Raw genomic sequence first — 19,678 nt, 5'->3', positions numbered from 1 at the left:
TAGCTCCAGTTTACACAGAGAACATGCACATTAATTGGATTTTCCTGGAGTTACCCTAAGGTGAGGAGTGTTTAAAAAATAAAACGACATTTATTCCATGAATCCACCAATCCAGGTCCCCCTTGTGCCAACAATGACAATGTTCCATCCATCAGTCACCTGAAATCACTTTCAGCACCAGCAAAGACTGCCACAGCCGCAGACCTAGATTGTTGGAGGATTCAAGCAGTAAGTGTTTATTCATGACACTCCTTACCTTAAGGCTACTTTTGGGGAGTCTCTGCATTGCAGAAAAAAGTGACGGCCACTAGAGTCCATTTAGAAATTATACAAAATATTTTTTATTTAACACATACATGTAGATTTCATATATATACAAGCAGTCCACAGTGAAGGAACACGATGCTAAGGACAATAATACAACTATAAAAACATGTGACACAGCGGCAACACGTAGCTAGCCTATTTAGCAGTATATAGAGAATTCATTTATGACTAAGAGAGACTCAGAGAGAATTATTATCAACATTCAAAATTCATATATCGCATAATGCATAGACATAGTACTCTCATGATACCATTAGCTCTCATATATAAAGTCATGCCATCTGGGATTCATAATCACAAGTCTCATACTGGATATGCTAATATTCAAAACATGTACCAGGCATTTATGGAGTATATTGATACAGTAATTACCTGGACGGCCACTGGCAGCTCGGCACCGCTGTACACGTCACCCCAACGCGCGTTTACCTCTACCGAAACACGTCAGGGTGACGTGTACAATCACATCTCCAATAATTCCCAGTAATCGTCTTCTGGATTTTCACAGTCATGTGTGTCGATATTTAGTATACAATCTGGTGTTTTGCAAAGTCTGACAATTGTTTTACATCAATACAGAACAAAAAGAAATTTGGGCTATAGAATAGTACAGTTTATATTATAAAGGATAATGAAACAGGGAAAAGTTTTTGATGAGAAAACATTTTCAAAGTTTCTGCTTAGTAAACTCAGGCATCACTGTCATAGCAAGCCCTGCAAAATGCATAATTAACATGTCTTAATGGCATTGAAAAAGTACACTTACCCATTAAATCAATATTTATTTATCTGGTTGAAGTGCATTTCCTGAGAAAAACGATCTGCTCCTAAATCACATATACTTTGGCGTCAGCTGCAAACCACAGATCTGAAAAAAGAGAAGGGAAGTATAGATGGATTTAATAAGTACACCCAGCACTTTGCGTACATTGCACTATACATATTTGACTTTTGCAGAAAAACGTACAAGCACTCAACTCCTCATCTAACTCCAGCACAAACATATCTGTAGATAAAAAGTGACCAGGAAAACGATGCTTATTGCTTTTTTGTGGTGGAATCATCAGGATTAATACTAAAGGGTCATGACCTTCTTACTGTGAAATAATGGAAGATAAAATAGTTTTTACTCTTTCCTGGTGCATCTTTTAAATATTTTGATAAAAAATAATTGATAAAGCTTATGATATGACAAGTAGAGATCAATGGAGTCAATAGGGTTCACCACCAAAATTCATGGCTACAAAGAAACAGTTAATACAGCAAGTAGGACGTCAATTTATTACTACTTTTGCTTTGATTGCAGAGAAAATGCAAATTGATCAATGACCATGAAGCTTGAACTTAACGCAGTGGATAAAATTCATCAATAGTTTTGTAGGACGCATGAATTTACAAATCGGTGTAAAAAGTGCCAAATTTATCAATGTGGAGCAACTGTTAGGCATCTTAGACGCATTTTTCTTCCTTACTTTAAGGGGTCGCTCACACAAGTGTATTTTTGGTCCGAGTGCTGTCCATGAAAAAAACACGGACCGCCCTCAGACTAATGTTATTCAATAGGGCAATGCAGATGAGCAATTTTTTTCAGTGACCTAATCTTTGTAGCAGAAAAAGTGCATCTGGAAAACTAAAAAAAAATCTAGAGGTTCTTGTTGATTCTAGAGGTGTCTAAAATAGAAAAATTATGAGTCCACAAATATTCCTTTTTTTTTTTTTGCATTGAGGAAGATTGATCACTAGCGTTTAGCCAAAGTTATTAAAATATAATTATTTATCTGCCATAACCCAATGGGCAAGCTGGATATTTTTTCCATACATTAACTTATAGTTGATGTACTTAGTTTGTAGCAAATAAATGAACGCCTTTAAAAAAAAGTAGCACATTTTGCCGCTCTTAGGCACGCTTCTTATTCAGATGACCATTTTTTTTTACATACATGTTCTGTTCGTGTTTTTCATGGATAGAATATCTACTGGGTATAGCCCATGTACCAATTCACATGTCTGTGTTTTTTTGTGGACTGTGGACTCATGGAGAGATATAGGACTTTGTAGTGCTGGGGTTCTGGATTCAAATCCCATTCAAATCCCAAGGACAATATCTGCCAGGAGTTTGTATGTTCTCTCCATAGTTGTATGAGTTTCCTCCCACAACATACTGATAGTGAATGTAGATTGTGAGCCCCAATGGGGACAGTACTGATAATGTCTGTAAAGCGCTGTGGAATTAATGACACTATATAAGACAGTAAATAAATATAGAACAATCATATTCTACAGCGCTTGACCGACATCATCATGGTCCCCATTGGGGCTCACAATCTAGATTTCCTATCAGTATGTCTTTGAAGTGTGGGAGGAAACCGGAGAACAGAGGAAACCCACGCAAACACAGGGAGAACATACAAACTCCTAGCAGATGTTGTCCTTGGTGGGATTTGAACCCAGGACCGCAAAGCAACAGTGCTAACCACTGAGCCACTGTGCTGCCCTTACATAAGAAAGTAGAGTAATAATACCTGATTTGATCCGAGGTATCAATCATAATCATCCATACAAGTCTATGGGATGTAATCTGTGCGCCATTCTGGTCTTGTCTGGTCTAAATATTGCAACGGGCAGGAGAAGCTTTGCAACTTTTTTTTTGCATAGAAGAAAATCTCTCATGAAACACTGATAGGAAAAATGGATATACTGACGAAACGCCAATGAGAATTGGACAGTTTTTTTGCATACAAGAAAAATGATGTTTGAACGAGTGCTAAAGTGCAGAAAGTGTCCAGCACATAATTTGGTTTGTGTCATTTGTTTCTATTTTATTGCCTACTAAAGAAAAAAAAAATCGGGCAGAAATTCTTGCCTGCTTGCTTTCCACGCACACTGAACAAAGCAACTAATGAAAGCAATATGGAAGAATGTTAATCACACATCAATGTCTGCAGGATAAGTAACTTTAATTGCACAATTTTTCTGCTGATCAGTTTTCCCCCCTACAAGTAATGAACAGAGACAAGATTGAGAGACTTGCTGAGGGCAAAACAAATTCCAAAATTTCAGTGCTGGCAAGACCCTCCCCCCTTGACTTTGTTGATTATATTACAGGCATACAGATCTGTCCCTATGCACAAAGTATTTCTTGCCCTCTGGCTAGGAATACTGGCTTTCCCAACATCTGCATGAGCAAGTCCCTCTGGGCCTATTGTTGTCCTTCTGTGTATTTTCTCCATTCGCCTTTTTCATAAAGACCATGGGGGATAGCCAAACTAAAGGGGGTTGGGAAGCGCCCGTGTACTATTCACTGGCAGTACAGCTTTTAAGCTACTTTGTGGCTGCAGCACAATTAGATTACCTAATGCTTTAATTGACTTATAAAGCATCGCAGCTTCCATTTTGGATATCAAAACTACACAAGAGGATTTAACCTGCAGCTCTGCAAAGCTTTATCCAGCACTGCCACCGTTTACTTGCCATTATTGAAAGTGCCACAGATAGGTAAACGGTCATTAGTGATGGCAAAGGGTATTAACCCAATAGATCTTTTTTCATGAAAATGAGGCCAGATTTTCCTATTGAAATGTCCTCTCCAAATATGGGATGATTTAGGGAGGGAGAGTAAAATCTTATAGAAAGTGTCCTCAATGCTTCTAAAACCAGGACATCGCACACAGAGGAGCTCTTTTAGGAAGAGAATAGATTGAGGACCATGTCCCAAAAATACAGCAGAGGAAGAGAGGGGTAATTATAAAAAAAAAACAATTTTCCTCTGTGTCTTATGTTAAATGTCAAAATCATTAGTGTTTCACATAGTGTACATCTCTATATACAGTACAGACCAAAAGTTTGGACACACCTTCTCATTTAAAGATTTTTCTGTATTTTCATGACTATGAAAATTGTACATTCACGCTGAAGGCATAAAAACTATGAATTAACACATGTGGAATTATATACTTTAACAAAAAAGTATGAATCAACTGAAAATATGTCTTATATTCTAGGTTCTTCAAAGTAGCCACCTTTTGCTTTGATGACTGCTTTGCACACTCTTGGCATTCTCTTGATGAGCTTCAAGAGGTAGTCACCGGAAATGATCTTCCAACAATCTTGAAGGAGTTCGCAGAGATGCTTAGCACTTGTTGGCCCTTTTGCCTTCACTCTGCGGTCCAGCTCACCCCAGACCATCTCGATTGGGTTCCGGTCTGGTGACTGTGGAGGCCAGGTGATCTGGCGTAGCACCCCATCACTCTTCTACTTGGTCAAATAGCCCTTACACAGCCTGGAGGTGTGTTTGGGGTCATTGTCCTGTTGAAAAATAAATGATGGTCCAACTTCACGCAAACCGGATGGAATAGCATGCCGCTGCAAGATGCTGTGGTAGCCATGCTGGTTCAGTATGCCTTCAATTTTGAATAAATCCCCAACAGTGTCACCAGCAAAGCACCCCCACACCATCACTCCTCCTTCTCCATGCTTCACGGTGGGAACCAGGCATGTAGAGTCCATCCGTTCACCTTTTCTGCGTCGCACAAAGACACGGTGGTTGGAACCAAAGATCTCAAATTTGGACTCATCAGACCAAAGCACAGTTTTCCACTGGTCTAATGTCCATTCCTTATGTTCTTTAGCCCAAACAAGTCTCTTCTGCTTGTTGCCTGTCCTTAGCAGTGGTTTCCTAGCAGCTATTTTACCATGAAGGCCTGCTGCACAAAGTCTCCTCTTAACAGTTGTTGTAGAGATGTGTCTGCTGCTAGAACTCTGTGTGGCATTGACCTGGTCTCTAATCTTAGCTGCTGTTAACCTGCGATTTCTGAGGCTGGTGACTCAGATAAACTTATCCTCAGAAGCAGAGGTGACTCTTGGTCTTCCTTTCCTGGGGTAGTCCTCATGTGAGCCAGTTTCTTTGTAGCGCTTGATGGTTTTTGCAACTGGACTTGGGGACACTTTCAAAGTTTTCCCAATTTTTCGCACTGACTGATCTTCATTTCATAAAGTAATGATGGCCACTTGTTTTTCTTTACTTGGCTGCTTTTTTCTTGCCATACAAATTCTAACAGTCTATTCAGTAGGACTATCAGCTGTGTATCCACCAGACTTCTGCACAACACAACTGATAGTCCCAACCCCATGGTCAGTACCTGTGAAATCACAGATCAGCAGTTCCCAGTGAAGCACAATTTGTGCAGCAGAGTCGTTTTCCAACTCCAAAGTCACTGGATAAGTCGCTTTCTCTTGTAGAGTGTAAACTGTCATGGTTAATGGGGGTAGTAATCTCTTTCTCCTGTAGAGTGTAAATTCTAATAATCAGCAGGGTCCTCTCTCTCTCTCCCCTGTAGAGTGTAAGCTCTTATGGTCAGTGGGGTCCTCTCTCTCTCATGTAGAGTGTAAGCTCTTATGATCAACAGGGTCCTCTCTCTCTCCTGTGGCGTGTAAGCTTTTATGGGCAGGTGGATGCTCTTGTGGCGCCTCTGCGAGTCCAGTCACCACAGAGGTACTGCATCTCAGCCAGAGGTGTGGTACCCCACTCTCGGGTAAGGAGGGAGCACTACCCGGGACCCACACACCCACATCCAACACCACATCACTCCAGTAGGGAAGGGAGAGATTGCTCCTGAGGGAGAGCACAGTCCATGTCCCTGTCTGGAGGAGGGAACTAGGTAGGGGGTGGGTGGAGGAAGTAGTTTAGGGGAGCACACAAGGAAGGACTGAAGGTAGAGGGGACCACGTAGAGTGACAGTTGGGTCACATGACAGACAGTATAAAAAGACAGGTAGAAACATCTAGAAGCACCCAGTGAGTGAGGACCGTTGAGGAGTAGGGTCCAGACAGAGACAGGGCACAGTCAGAGGGGCCCAGTAGGAGAGAGAACGAGAGGAGTGAGGGAGTTAGAGAAGGGCTCCAGAGACAGAGAAGGGATCCTAGGGGCACGGGAAGTGAGGAGTCCATCCGTGCGCCCGAATTCACGCCGACCATAATCGGGAGAAGGGATCAGGTCGCAGGAGGGGACCGGCCCCAGACTAATGGAGGACTGCAAGACTCAGCTAGCAAACCGGTGCCGTAGCCAAAACCACACACATTCGCTGAAAAGGTGGCCATATAGGACCAAGGGGACAGAGAGGACGTCGCCCGACAAGGCCCGCGGCCACTGGCTCGGGACACTGTGTGAGGCGCAAGGCAGAAGGGTGAGAGCCAGCGCAGAAAGAGACATCCCGGGAAAGGTACACAAGAAGGGGGTCCCGATCAAGTGCACCCAAGTTATCTGAGAGTTGGCTGGTTCACTTCCCCGGAGGACACAGGACTCAGTGGGCTCTTATAACCTGCTGGCAGTTGTAACCTGGAACATCATAAGAACTGTGAGTAAAAACTTGAAGACTGCACACCGCTGTGTCCTTGACTTAATTGCTGCGTCACCTGCCTTGCACTACACCAACAACAAAGCTATCTCTTTAACTGCCCTGGGGCCTAGCTCTACCCGTGGAGAGCTGAACCATCTCTGCTGCGTCACCAACGGCCCCAGTGGATCTGAACAGCAGCGGCGGCCACCTATAGCCACATACCACGGGTGGCGTCACAAAACTTTTATCCCCTAAAACTTTATTCCCCTCTGTTATTGACTGCCCAGGGTCACGGACCGGGTCACGCCACCGTGACTATCCTAAAAGAACCGACCGGCCCAGCGCCGAGTACTCCACGGCCCCAGGGGGCGCCTCACTCTCTCGTAGCGTGTATGCTTTTTTAGCCAGTAGGGTCCTCTCTCTCCTCTTCCCCATGTGTATTTTTGGAACAATTACAAATTTTCCAGTATTGAGATTCACACCAATTTCTAATTTTGGGAAAATTTGGCAAGTTCGAAATTTCAAAAGATATACTCATCACTACTTGCAAAGGCCAAGCACGGCACTTTTTATAACATACCTTTTCAAAAAACATAAAATCCTGTGACTATCTTATAAGCAATCTACTAGTATGTCTTTGATTATGTAGTGTCATCAATGTGTTTTTAAACATATGAAAATATAGCCCTAAATGTATATGACATACATATTTCATAATGTACTATATATTTACTTAACATTTAGGAAGATAAATTACTTTTAGAATCTAGTAGAATAAATTATTTATCCCATCTATAGTGTGAAAAAAACAAAATACACTACATCTACCCCTCTTTCAATACTCATTTTTAATACGGTTATCAGAGCCTTACTAGAAATGTAGACATTCAGTTATTAAATGTTATGGGGCCTTTGAGTAATGTTCCTTGTTTGCTCTAATTGACCTTAAAATGCTATATGAGAATTTTTGAAGACAACTCAACATGTTGCTGTTGATAGCATCCATTCCTTATCCAAGTCAACCACCTTTAATCTTTTGGTTTGGCTTTAATTTTATACTACAAGACATTTTTTTTCTGAAAATGTAAGGCTACATAAGAGTTCAAGATGAAAGGAGCTTTCAACAAGAGTAGAAAGCAGAATCAAGGCTCCATAGTCCAAGAGTCTACATTGATTGTACTCCAGAAAATTGGTACAATCTTTCCATGTAGACGTGAATGAGGAAAAGTAAAGTAATTTAACTGAACAAAAGACTTTACTTACAACCGACAACCATGTGTCTTAGACTTCTCCTCTTAAAAGAGATTGAGATCATGTGAGGAGCAACCTTGGATTTTACCTCTTGCATGCCATTGAACCTTTTAAGAGCATTTCTCATCTCCCCCCTCTGAAATATATTCAGCATCTCAACATGTAACAAGTCAGCATACCTGTATGTTCTCTTACTACCTTGACAAGTTTATTACAAGGCATAAGCTTCATGAAATGTTTTCATTGGCTTATCCTATTACATAAGTACCATGAGTTCATAAATATTATGAATATAATGACATGGCGTAAAGTCCCTCCAGGGCTCATATGCTTCTCTTTTAAAAAAAAATCTGTATGGTGGCACATATGCCTATGAGTTATTTTGACAGATCTTTAGGCACTCTGTAGGCTGGCATATTCTCCCTAAGGACTCGTTCACACATCCGTATTTTTGGTTCAAATTCTGTTTGTAAAAAAACAGACAGCATTAGGACTAATGTTTTTAAATGGGGCATTTTTTTTTCACTGATTGAATCGGTGTGTGAAAAAAAGCAGCATCTACTAGTATTTACTGTGTGTTGGATGACACTTGCCCATTCAAGTCTATGGGTGCGTAAATAAAAAATTGTATGCCATAGTACCACATCCGTTTTTTACCGATATATTGCAATTCTGTAATAAAGAAAACTGTAAATGGTCTTGTAAATTACTAATAGTTGCTGCCGTTAAAAAAGGATTGCATACGGATGACAATTGAGAAAAAAAATATCCCTGTTTTCTGGATAAAATTGAGGATTTTTTTATACAGTTGTGTGAACCTGGCAATCTCTAGGGCTCTAGGGGAGTACCTCAAAATCTTTGAAAAAAAATATCTGCCCTTGTTTGTAGGTGTATATAATACTATGGACACTGCATTGTAGATTAACAAATTGTTGTGATACTGTAACCTCATTAAGGGTATGTGAACACCGCATGTTTTTCCTGGAGCGTCTTCTTTGCCATCTTAGTAGTTGTTTTTATGGTGTCTTTGCCGCTGGTGTCTTTTTTCATTTATTTATAGTGATGGCTTCCAAGTACAAACTGCCTGAAGAATGTACAGGTAACTTTTTAGCCACTTCATGGCTTTTGAAACCTGAAGTGGTTAAAAGTTACAAAATATGGAAAACATGCACAGCAATGTTGTTTTGACATTGCAGTACATATATTAATTATTTTTTACATTTTTTTAGTGGAATCTGCCAGAAAAATATGCCATATGCACATATCGTAACACAGCAGCAAATGCACCTTCTACCCATTTATTCATCACTAATATACTTATTGCTTACACTTTTTACAGTCACTAGGAGATATAAGGATGATAATGTGTGTATGCGACTGCAGAGGACCTGATACTGTGTGTGTGGGAATATGGGGGCAATGATACTGTGTGTGAGGACTGTGGGAGCCATTATACTACAGTGCAGCTCTCCATTATTGGCACCCCTTCATTTTTTTCATAGACTGTACAATATCTTCAGAAATAAATGTAAATGTACCAAAGTTATATTGTCAGGATTTTTTAATTAGTGGCCCAAAGTAATACAAAAATAAAACATTGTTTTTCAACTTCCATGTTGCAATTTCAAAGAAAAAACAGAATAAACAGCACATTCAGCAATAAAAGCACCCATAATTAATACTTGGTTGCGTACCCTTTGGCACTGATGACAACCTCCAAACGTTTCTTGTAGCCATCTAAAACCTTCTTGCACTTCTCAGCTGGAAATTTCTCTAACTCTTCCTTTGTAGTTTGTTCAAGCTCTTGAATGTTTGCAGGGTTCTTTTTCCCACTGGCAGATTTCAGCTCACCCCAAAGATTTTCAATGGGATTGAGGTTAAGTCTCATTGCTGAACATTTTAAAACAGTTAATTTTTTCGTATTACAACCATTCCTGCGTACTTTTGGATGTGTTCTTTGGGTCATTGTCTTGCTGGAGGACCCGTGATCTTCAACTCAAACCAAGTTTTCTTACACTGGGTAGGACATTTCGCTCTAAAATATCTTGATAATTCTCAGATTTCATGATTCCTGTGATACGGTCAAGGCCTCCAGTACCAGACGCAGCAAAGCAACCCCACAGCATATGGATCCTCCAACATGCTTAACTGTTAGTAATGTGTTATTTTCCTTATAACCTTCATTGCGCCGTCTGTAAACAAACTGTTGCTTGGCACTGCCAAAAAGCTCTATTTTTGTTTCATCTGTCTACACAAAATTTTCCCAGAAAGATTGTGGTTTGTCAAGGTAATCTTTGTCAAAGATCAATCGTTCCTTTTTATGTCTTTCCTTCAGCAATGGTTTCTTCCTTGGCCTTTGCCCATAAAGCTCGGCTTGGTTTAGTGTGCTGCATATGGTACTTGTTGAAACCATGACCCCAGATTGTTTCAGGTTGGCCTTCAGGTCTTTGGATGTTTGACGTGGTGTTTTTTGACTGTTCGCACCAACCTTCGAAGACATCTCTTGTAAATTTTCCTCTTTCCCCCACATCCAGGGAAGTTCTTGACGGTTCCATGCTTGGCAAACTTCTTAACATTGCGCACTGTTGAAACTGAGATACCAAGGTCTTTGGAGAAGGCATTACACCCTTTGGAAGTCTTGTGTTTGCTAATAATAGCAGCTCTGATGTCTTCAGACAGCTTCTTTGTCTTCACCATTGTGACAAAGGAACAGGGCCTACCATGTGGCTTTTAAAAGCACTGAAGTCATCATTCATTGGCTAATTCATGTCAAATGGGCAAAGACAATTAATCACAGGTGAATCTTTTTGTGATTTATCACAGGTGAGTCAAAATGTGTTTCTATACTAAATTAATGTAAAGGGTGTCAATACCAGTAGCACAACAAGCTTTAGGTTTTTCTATTTTTCCCTCCCATTCTTTTTTGTTTTAAATTATTGTATATCATTTGCTCTTTTGTATTCAACACGAGTGCTCTATACAAAAAAACTTTTTTCACTTGATTCATTTTTTTCAGGAGCTATTCCACATTATGTACTTATACTTCATTGGTGCCAATAACGATGAGCAGGACTGTACGTGTGGATCCCATAATACTGTGTTTGTGTGCTGTAATCGCCATAATACCGTATGTTGGGGGTTGTGGGGGCCATTATACTGTGTTAGAGCCTGTGGTAACTATGACAATGTTAATAGGACACACAGTATGTTAGTTTTTGTGCCTAACATGGTATGCAGACCACAGGAAACAGCATTAGGGTTAGATTCCTGGTTGATCACCCTTTCCAACCATGTGAGTTAGCGATGAAATCTAACACTATTATGGCAGTGTTTCACTGGGGAACTTCACACCAGTCAAAACACAAAAAATCCTCACTATTACAAGAGATTATAATTTGGTTAAAGAAAACTGTAATTACGAAGGACTCAGAATTTTTTTTTTTAATGTTCATCTTACGCAAGGGCCCAATCCTACCCAATTGGGTTCTAATTGGGAAATTCAACCCAGTTGATTCCCAAAAATTTTATTTCACTAAAAATGAAGAAAATTGTAGTCATGAAAGCCCATGAATTTTTATTAGAGGACATTTTTTGTTTTCTATGCATAGCCTTGCATAGAGGTCCTACTGGGGGAATTCATCCCTGCTGATTACTAAAACCTATTTACACAAAAAAAATGGTGAAGCGGACATGGTAAAGAATACTGCAATCTTGGAACCGCGAACTTTTGTTTGAGAATTTTTTTAGGCTTTTGTGCCCAGCCCATGCAAGAGCTCATTTCTGTGATGGGTCATACCTTTGGAACTCTCCCCAGTTGATGCTTAAAATCTTTGTTTCACTAAAAATGAAGAAGTGGAAACGTTAAAAAAGTGTAGCAATGGAAGCCCATTAATTTTTGATTGAGAATTTTTTTTAGCTTTTGCACCCAGCCGCGTGCAGGGGCCCAATCCTGTGCGGGTCAAGGAAATTAATCTAAGCTGATACCCCAAAACTTGTTATTTTCACTAAAAATTATGGTGAAGCAGAGACAGCTTTCTTCAAGAATTAATTGCAGCTAAGCATCTTCAATTTAGGCTGAAGAAACAATGTAGAGATGGGGTTCATTGCACTGCTGAAGATGCCAGTAGATGAAACCAGGAAATAGTGGTAGATAAAAACAGGAGACCAAGGATATTTATGTGTGGTTTATTTCCAATGCATTTCAAAGTTAACAAACTCCTTTGTAGCACCCCGAGGGTTCGGCCGCTACAGAGGTATTGCATCTCAACCAGATGTGCGATATCTCACTTCCAGGTAAGGATGGAGTGTGGATCAGGACCCTGACACCTGCATGCATTACACCACATTTCCGGGGGGCAGGGCGACCGATATGCTCCAAGTAGAGCATGACAGTCCCTGTCCCTGACTGGAGTGGGGGGAGGGAACACCGAGTAAGGGGGGACCCTGTAGTGCATAGGAGGGAGAGAACAGTTCCTGGGTGCACAGAGAGGGAGGTATAAAAGGTGGGCACCATCTTAGTTCTGTGTTCAGTCAGAGGGAAGAAGAGACAGAGCAGGGCCTCTGTGGAGCTCTGCTCCGAAGGCGGGCCTAGCCTGTGAGGCCCTACCAGGACTGAGAGCAGAGAGAGCAGGAGGCTGGGACCACAGGCTCTGCATGGGCCCTGCTCCACAGGCAGGCCAAGTCACAAGGCCTGAGCCTGGAGGAGAAGAAAGGAGAGGAGAGGAATGGAGGAGGCTCTAGGAACAAGGAACGAAGGGACCCCAGGGGTGTGGACCCGCGAGTCGCCACCGCACGCCCGAATCTACCTGCGTAGGGGGGGTCAGACCAAAGGGGGAGACCGGTCCCCGAAACTAGTAGAGGCGGGGAACTACTCTTAGCTAGAAACCGGAGGCTGTGACATTTTATGTGGCGCAGCCCCTCGCTACACCCGCTAGGAAGGCACCACATAGGGTCAGGGAAACGGCGCCAAGGTTTACCAGAGAAGGCCTGAGGCAGCCAGACAGAAGCGAGGTCACTGGCGGGGTATGACAGGCCAGAGAAAGGACACACAAAGGGGGTGCTGTGAAACGCTCCAAAGTTATCTGGGAGTAGGCCGAGCCCCTCACCTGGTGAACACAGTGCGCCGTGGGACGTTATGACCAGCTGTAGTAACGTGGATAAAGAACTGTGAGTAAATACCCTGGACTGCATTACAGGACTCTGTGTTGTTACTGCTGCTCCCGTGCACCATCACCCCCAACATCCACACTTGCTGCCCTGAGGCTATACTCCTCCCGTGGGGAGTTATACTATCCTCTGCTGCACTCACAACACCAGCCTCAGCGGTCTGCCCTGCAGCGGCGGTTCACTCTGACCGCAATCCACGGGTGGCGTAGTCGGACACTTAATCACAAAACCCTATAAATAGAACGCCATTTGGGTTGACCACCCTGAGCCACGGGACCGGGTCCCCGCCACGCAAGGACTACAACCCCCAGCATCCACAACGGGTCCGGTTCCGGGTATCCCCACACACACGCGGCCCAGGGGGCGCGTCACCTTCATCAGGACATGTTTGTCCTCATAAAGAAGTTTGTTAACTTTGAACGCATTGATAATAAACCACACAGAAATATCCCTGGTCTCCTGGTTTCATCTGCTGGTATACCCTTGTTTCATCTACTGGTATCTTCAGCAGCGCAGTGAACTCCATCTATCCACTGTTTCTTCTCCTCAAATTAACTTGCGGGTCTTCAGCAGCCGACATTTTCAAGTTGTTTGAGTTGTATTTCACACAACTCCATCAGGTGAGCAATTCCCAGCACCATGATCCTCCTTATATCTGGATAGGAGGATCCTATTGCGCTATTGTTTCTCCAGCTTTTCTTCACACCTATTGAGGATGAGCATACGTCATAATTTTGCAAAAGCCAATACAATCTGGTTGGTGCCACATTGATTGTGGCAAACTTGGACAGGTGGGAATTGAGTTTCCACATAATGCACAACTGGATGCGCGTTTCTTAAGCATAGATATGGCTAAATAATGACACAACAGAGCAAGAGTGCGGAAAGCAGTAAATGAGGTGGTGATGATGATAACAACCAGCACTAATTGAGGATGCAGTCTGGTTACCAGAGACGATAAAGAGAGGAAGGACAGCTTAAGCCTTGCTCATATTGCAGGTCAGTTTGCTTATCCAGTGAAAGCAGATGATCCTCTTCACCTGCTGACAGAGAACCATATTTCCTTGTCGATTTGTACAAGGACATTAACTGCTTATTTTCCTACTGCAGAACCTGAAAACTGAACTAGTTTGTCCCTCCAACAAGATGATAATGAATGCCCACACCAGAGTGCCACTACCACCTTGGCTGCCACTACCAATGTATCTACTACCACGGCTGACAGAGTATCCAACACAGCTAGGTAATTGAATCATGTTCTACATCTCACAGATAGAGGTATCATTGATAGAATTGAAAGTCCACAATGTAAAAGGTTGATTGCGGCGGTGGTGGACGACAACTGGGCAGAAAACAGACTCAAACTGATGGTGTTGCTGTCAATGCTGCTATGACTAAGACGAGTTATGTGCCATGTATTCCATGATGCCCTCCACTTTCTTCCCACGAGCAGGCTTGCAAAGGCAAATGAGCCTAATTGTGATCACCACTGGTAGTTCTAATGCCTCGACGACAAGTAACAGTGGAGGAGGTGGTGCTGCCCCTAGCGGCTCACACATTCTTATGGTATGTTTTTTTTTTTTCTTTTACTCTACTCTGTCCATTTCCATTGACAATTTTTCTTTTGCCATACATTTTGTACAACCACTGTAATTAAAGGGGTTGTCCACCTTTGGGGATAATTTTTTTCTTAGTTAAATGCATGACATTGATTCTAAGAATAACTTTTGCATTTGGCTTTCATTAAAAATTTTGCACCCATTGCCTTTTATAGCCTTTGTGTTGCACTGTCTATTGCTGGCTGCTGAATCTTTTCAACGAGGTTGGCCACATTATCTTTATTTTAACAGATTTGTTGGGGACATGATTTTGTATGCACGTACTGTTATATAAGTATTACAGGTTCTCCTCCTGCTCTTGTTAGTGCCACTTTCCTCACAGACTCCACAGCCCTCCAGTCCATAAAATGGCTACTGATGGAGGCGCATGTGACCAGACCTGTCTATCAGCCTAGTCCAATTTAAAAAACTCACATGGGAAAGCTGCTTTTCTATTGGAGGAGGCTGATGAACTGGTCTGGTCACATGCTCCTCCTCCAGCAGCAAGGCAAAACAGGGATGCCCGTGCGGCCGCACCTAATGTAATGTGAGCCTTCTGTGACTAATGCAATCTTTTACAATATATTAAATGAGATCTGTTGAGCAATTTTTACCTACAATTAAATGGTATGACCTATCTTAGAGGGTAACAACTTCCCTAGAAATCCCCCATAGACCATTGCCAGAAATTAAGTGCAACTCTTGCTAATTCCTTCACTCTTATTTTAACCTTACTACTTAGCCCTGTAATTTCCATGTCATGTGGTATCTATATAAAAATGATAATATCAAGTAATAATATAATGGTGGGCTTTCATATATACAGTCATGGCCAAAAGTGTTGGCACCCTTGGAATTGTTCTAGAAAATGAAGTATTTCTCCCAGAAAATTATTACAATTACATATATTTTGTTATACACATTTATTTCCTTTGTGTGTATTGGAACAACACAAAAACTACACAAAAAACTGAGAATAAAAGGCAAATTGGACATAATTTCACACTAAACCCCAAAAATTGCCGGTCAAAATTGTTGGCACCCTCAACTTAATATTTGGTTGCACACCCTTTGGAATAAATAACTGCAATCAATCACTTCCTATAACCTATAAAAGCTTCTTACACCTCTCAACTGGAATTTTGGACCATTCTTCTTTTGCAAACTTCTGCAGGTCTCTCATATTTGATGGCTGCCTTCTCCCAACAGCAATTTTAAGATCTCTCCACAGTTGTTCAATGGAATTTAGATCCCGACTCATTGCTGGCCACTTCAGAACTCCCCAGAGCTTTGTTTCCATCCATTTCTGGGTGCTTCTTGAAATATGTTTGAGGTCATTGTCCTGCTGGATGACCTAGGATGCAAACCCAGCTTTCTGACACTGAGCACTACATTGCGATCCAAAATCCTTTGGTAATCTTCAGATTTCATGATGCCTTGCACACAGTCAAGGCAGCCAGTGCCAGAGGCAGTAAAACAACCCCAAAACATCTTTAAGCCTCCACCATATTTGATTGTAGGTTACTCTGTTCTTTTGTTTGTAGGGATCATTCTGTTTTTGGTAAATAGTAGAATGATGTGCTTTACCAAAAAGCTCTAACTTGGTCTCATCTATCCACAAGATGCTTTCCCAGAAGGATTTCGACTTATGTACATTTTGGAAAACTGCAGTCTAGCTCTTTTATGTCTCTGTGTCAGCAGTGAGGTCCTCCTGGGTCTCCTGCCATAGCGTTTAATTTCATTCAAATGTTGATGGATAGTTTGGGCTGACAGCAATGCCCATGGCCCTGCAGGGCAGCTTGAATTTTATTGGGGCTGCTTATCCACCATCCTGCATTGCAACCTTTCATTAATTTTTCTATACCATCCACGTCCAGGGAGATTAGCTACAGTGCCATGGGTTGTAAACTTCTTGATTATGTTGAGCACCGTGAACAAAGGAACATCAAAATCTCTGGATATGGACTTATAACCTTGAGACCAATTTTGGTTCTCAAGTTCTCAGACAGTTCTCTTCTCCTTTCTGTTCTCCATGCTTAGTGTGCGACAGACACAAAATGCAAACATTGAGTCAACTCCTTCCTTTTTTACCTGGTTTCAAGCGTGATTTTCATATTGCCCACACCTGTTACTTGCTAGAGGTGAGTTTGAATGAGCATCACATGCTTGAAACTAAGTTGTTTACCCACATTTTTGAAAAGCTGCCAACAATTTTGCCCAGCCCATTTTTGGGGTTGTGTGAAATGATGTCCAATTTACCTTTTTTTCTCTGTTTTTTTGTGTTGTTCCAATACACACAAAGGAAATGAACATGTGTATAACAAAACATGTGTAATTGCAATAATTTTCTGGGAGAAATACTTCATTTTTTGGAACAATTTCAAGGGTGCCAACACTTTTGGCCATGACTGTATAAAATATAGAGGCTTGCCAAACCACCAAGCAGCCATTGGTGCATAATTAATTAGATGAGGCAAGAGCTAAACTAGGGAAAAATATTAAATTGCAGCACATAGTGCAACAAAAAGGACAATACATGTTTTTGGCCTAGGCCATGACAAGCTTAGCAATGTCTACTTTGGATCGATGGTGAATGTTTAGCTGCTGTGTTTACAGCCATTAACAGTATTTCATGCATATAAGCAAAAGGGAAAAATGAAATGTACCAGAAGAGCAGCCTGACAGGTGGATGAAGAGTTGCAAGACCCAAGATGAAAAGAAAAGTGAATGAATTTTGGAATAGGCCAGATGTTTGAATGCGCGGCCCTGGCAGTGTGAGAAAATGCCTGCTCAGTGACCAAATGGCATCTCAGATTCCCACCCTGGCTGCTCGTCCATTATCCACTGCTGAAGACAAAGGACCGCTAGAAGATGGGGAGGGGTGAATTCCATTGTTCCAAGCGGCCCCTAATTATGGAAATCTTGTTAATCTATTCAACAGCGTCCTAAACTGGTCTTTTGTTCCAGGTTCTCCTAAAAGCTATATAAGGAGAGTCTCGGTGAATCACCAGTATGTGGGACAGAAGGACTTGCTATAGCTCATCAACTCCTATCTCCATCCAACGGGCAAAACAAAATTCAGGCTGCAAATATTTGCTCTATTCTGTCAGGCAATAGACACCATCCTGGACTCCATATCTCTGTGGGAGGCAGCTGTACCCATGTTAGCAGTAGGTCTTCAGCTTGACAGACATTTTTAAATGACAATACAATCTGTGAAATGGGATTACTGAACAGGGTACATTTTGTGGGTAATAAGGTTAATCAGACATGACACAAACCATGGATGTCTAATTATCTATCTGGCCAAAATATTTTTCCAAAATTAAATAATCAAATGGCTGTTGTTTGCATTTTTAGAGGTTTATTGTTAATATTGCTATGTACAGGACAGTGTATGTGTGTCCGTGCCTCATATGTAGATGCCACATATTAGGCAGCAATGGTATTAGTTGTCATTTCTGGGTACGTATAACAAAAATGAGTTTTATTCTGAATGTACAGTACAGACCAAAAGTTTGGACACACCTTCTCATTTAAAGATTTTTCTGTATTTTCATGACTATGAAAATTGTACATTCACACTGAAGGCATCAAAACTATGAATTAACACATGTGGAATTATATACTTAACAAAAAAGTGTGAAACAACTGAAAATATGTCTTATATTCTAGGTTCTTCAAAGTAGCCACCTTTTGCTTTGATGACTGCTTTGCACACTCTTGGCATTCTCTTGATGAGCTTCAAGAGGTAGTCACCGGAAATGGTTTTCACTTCACAGGTGTGCCCTGTCAGGTTTAATAAGTGGGATTTCTTGCCTTATAAATGGGGTTGGGACAATCAGTTGTGTTGTGCAGAAGTCTGGGGGATATGTGGCGCCCCTGAGGGTTCGGTCGCCACAAGGGGGGATACTGCAGCCTGTCAGCAGGTGTAGTGTCTCCTCACCCAGTTAAGGAAGGTGCACTGGTCAGGACCCTAATCTACATTCAACACTACACACACTCCTGACCTATGGGAGGCAAGTATGCACCATAGTGCCGCCTCAGCAGGATCACAAGTGAGGGGACCCAAAAGTAGGGGGAAACATGTAGTGGGTGAATGGTAGAACACAGTTTTAGTTTGCACACATAATTTGCTATATAATTGCCAGCCATCTTGAGCACAAGGTTCTTGGTTCCGTTCTTGATTCTTAGTTCCTACTGATGGAGCGGCCATGTGTTGGAGCCTGCAGCATGTTGTAGATGCACGGTCCTCGTGCTCTGACCTTGACACAAGGAGCGGGTATGAGTTAACAGTGTCTCTACCCCGGTCAAGTTCCCTTGCTCAAGAAGGTCGGGAGCTATAGTGAAACAGCTCCACAAGCAAAAGGATCCCAGGGAGTACGGACGGAGCGGCGTACGCCACCTGTACTCTCCACTCTGGCTCAGCCAGAGGGATTCTTGCTGCAAGTGGGGTACCGGCCCCCGACATCTGACTTTGCCACTTCACGTCTCTGTCAGAGAAGCCCGGAAGGCTACAGTGGATCACGTCGCGGGACGGATGGAACAGCAATTGCCGCCGTGCCCCAAATCTGTGCATAGTCCAGAGGGAGACCCAGCCTTTGCACGTACGCGGACAGGAGAGGTCAAAAGGGACAGTTTAGGAACACTCAGAGGGTCCTGATCGGAGTGCCTGAATATCCTGGGTGTGCTGAGCCCTCGTCTCTGGTGACCGCAGTAATCCGTTAAGAGCAGGGAGAAGCCTTGCTGCTGCTTACAATAACGTGAGTAAAAGACCTGGAAGACTACCCCTAAGGCCTCCGGACTCTTTATTCTGCACCGCACCACACAGCACCAAAGTATTCCTATAACTACTCCTTCCATCCTCCTGCTCCTCTGCCCTGAGGCCCTGCTCCGCCTGTGGGGAGTCATGACATCTCAAGCTGCCCTAACATCCAGCCTCAGAGGACTGCTAGCAGCGCTGGTGGCGCATCACCAGGCACCGCAGGTGGCATAGTCTCA

At 42.3% G+C, this 19,678-nt stretch overlaps 1 protein-coding gene across 1 annotated transcript in view; it reads right to left on the bottom strand.

Moving 5' to 3' along the window:
* The window catches only part of LOC141199503 (fidgetin-like), a 98,957-nt gene that overhangs the window by 9,770 nt on the left and 69,509 nt on the right, over positions 1–19,678 (bottom strand). The window contains exon 3 of the mRNA XM_073663222.1: positions 1,094–1,195. Coding sequence (XP_073519323.1) covers positions 1,094–1,097 — 4 coding nt within the window. The 5' untranslated portion in view covers positions 1,098–1,195. The remainder of the gene's footprint in view (positions 1–1,093; positions 1,196–19,678) is intronic.

This window comes from Phyllobates terribilis, unplaced genomic scaffold (assembly GCF_046119375.1).
Source record: "Phyllobates terribilis strain yellow unplaced genomic scaffold, ASM4611937v1 Scaffold_2__4_contigs__length_985480577, whole genome shotgun sequence".
Classification (NCBI taxonomy): Eukaryota; Metazoa; Chordata; class Amphibia; order Anura; family Dendrobatidae; genus Phyllobates; species Phyllobates terribilis.
Note: the sequence above shows the minus strand (reverse complement) of the source record. Positions and strands in the feature narration are given on the sequence as shown.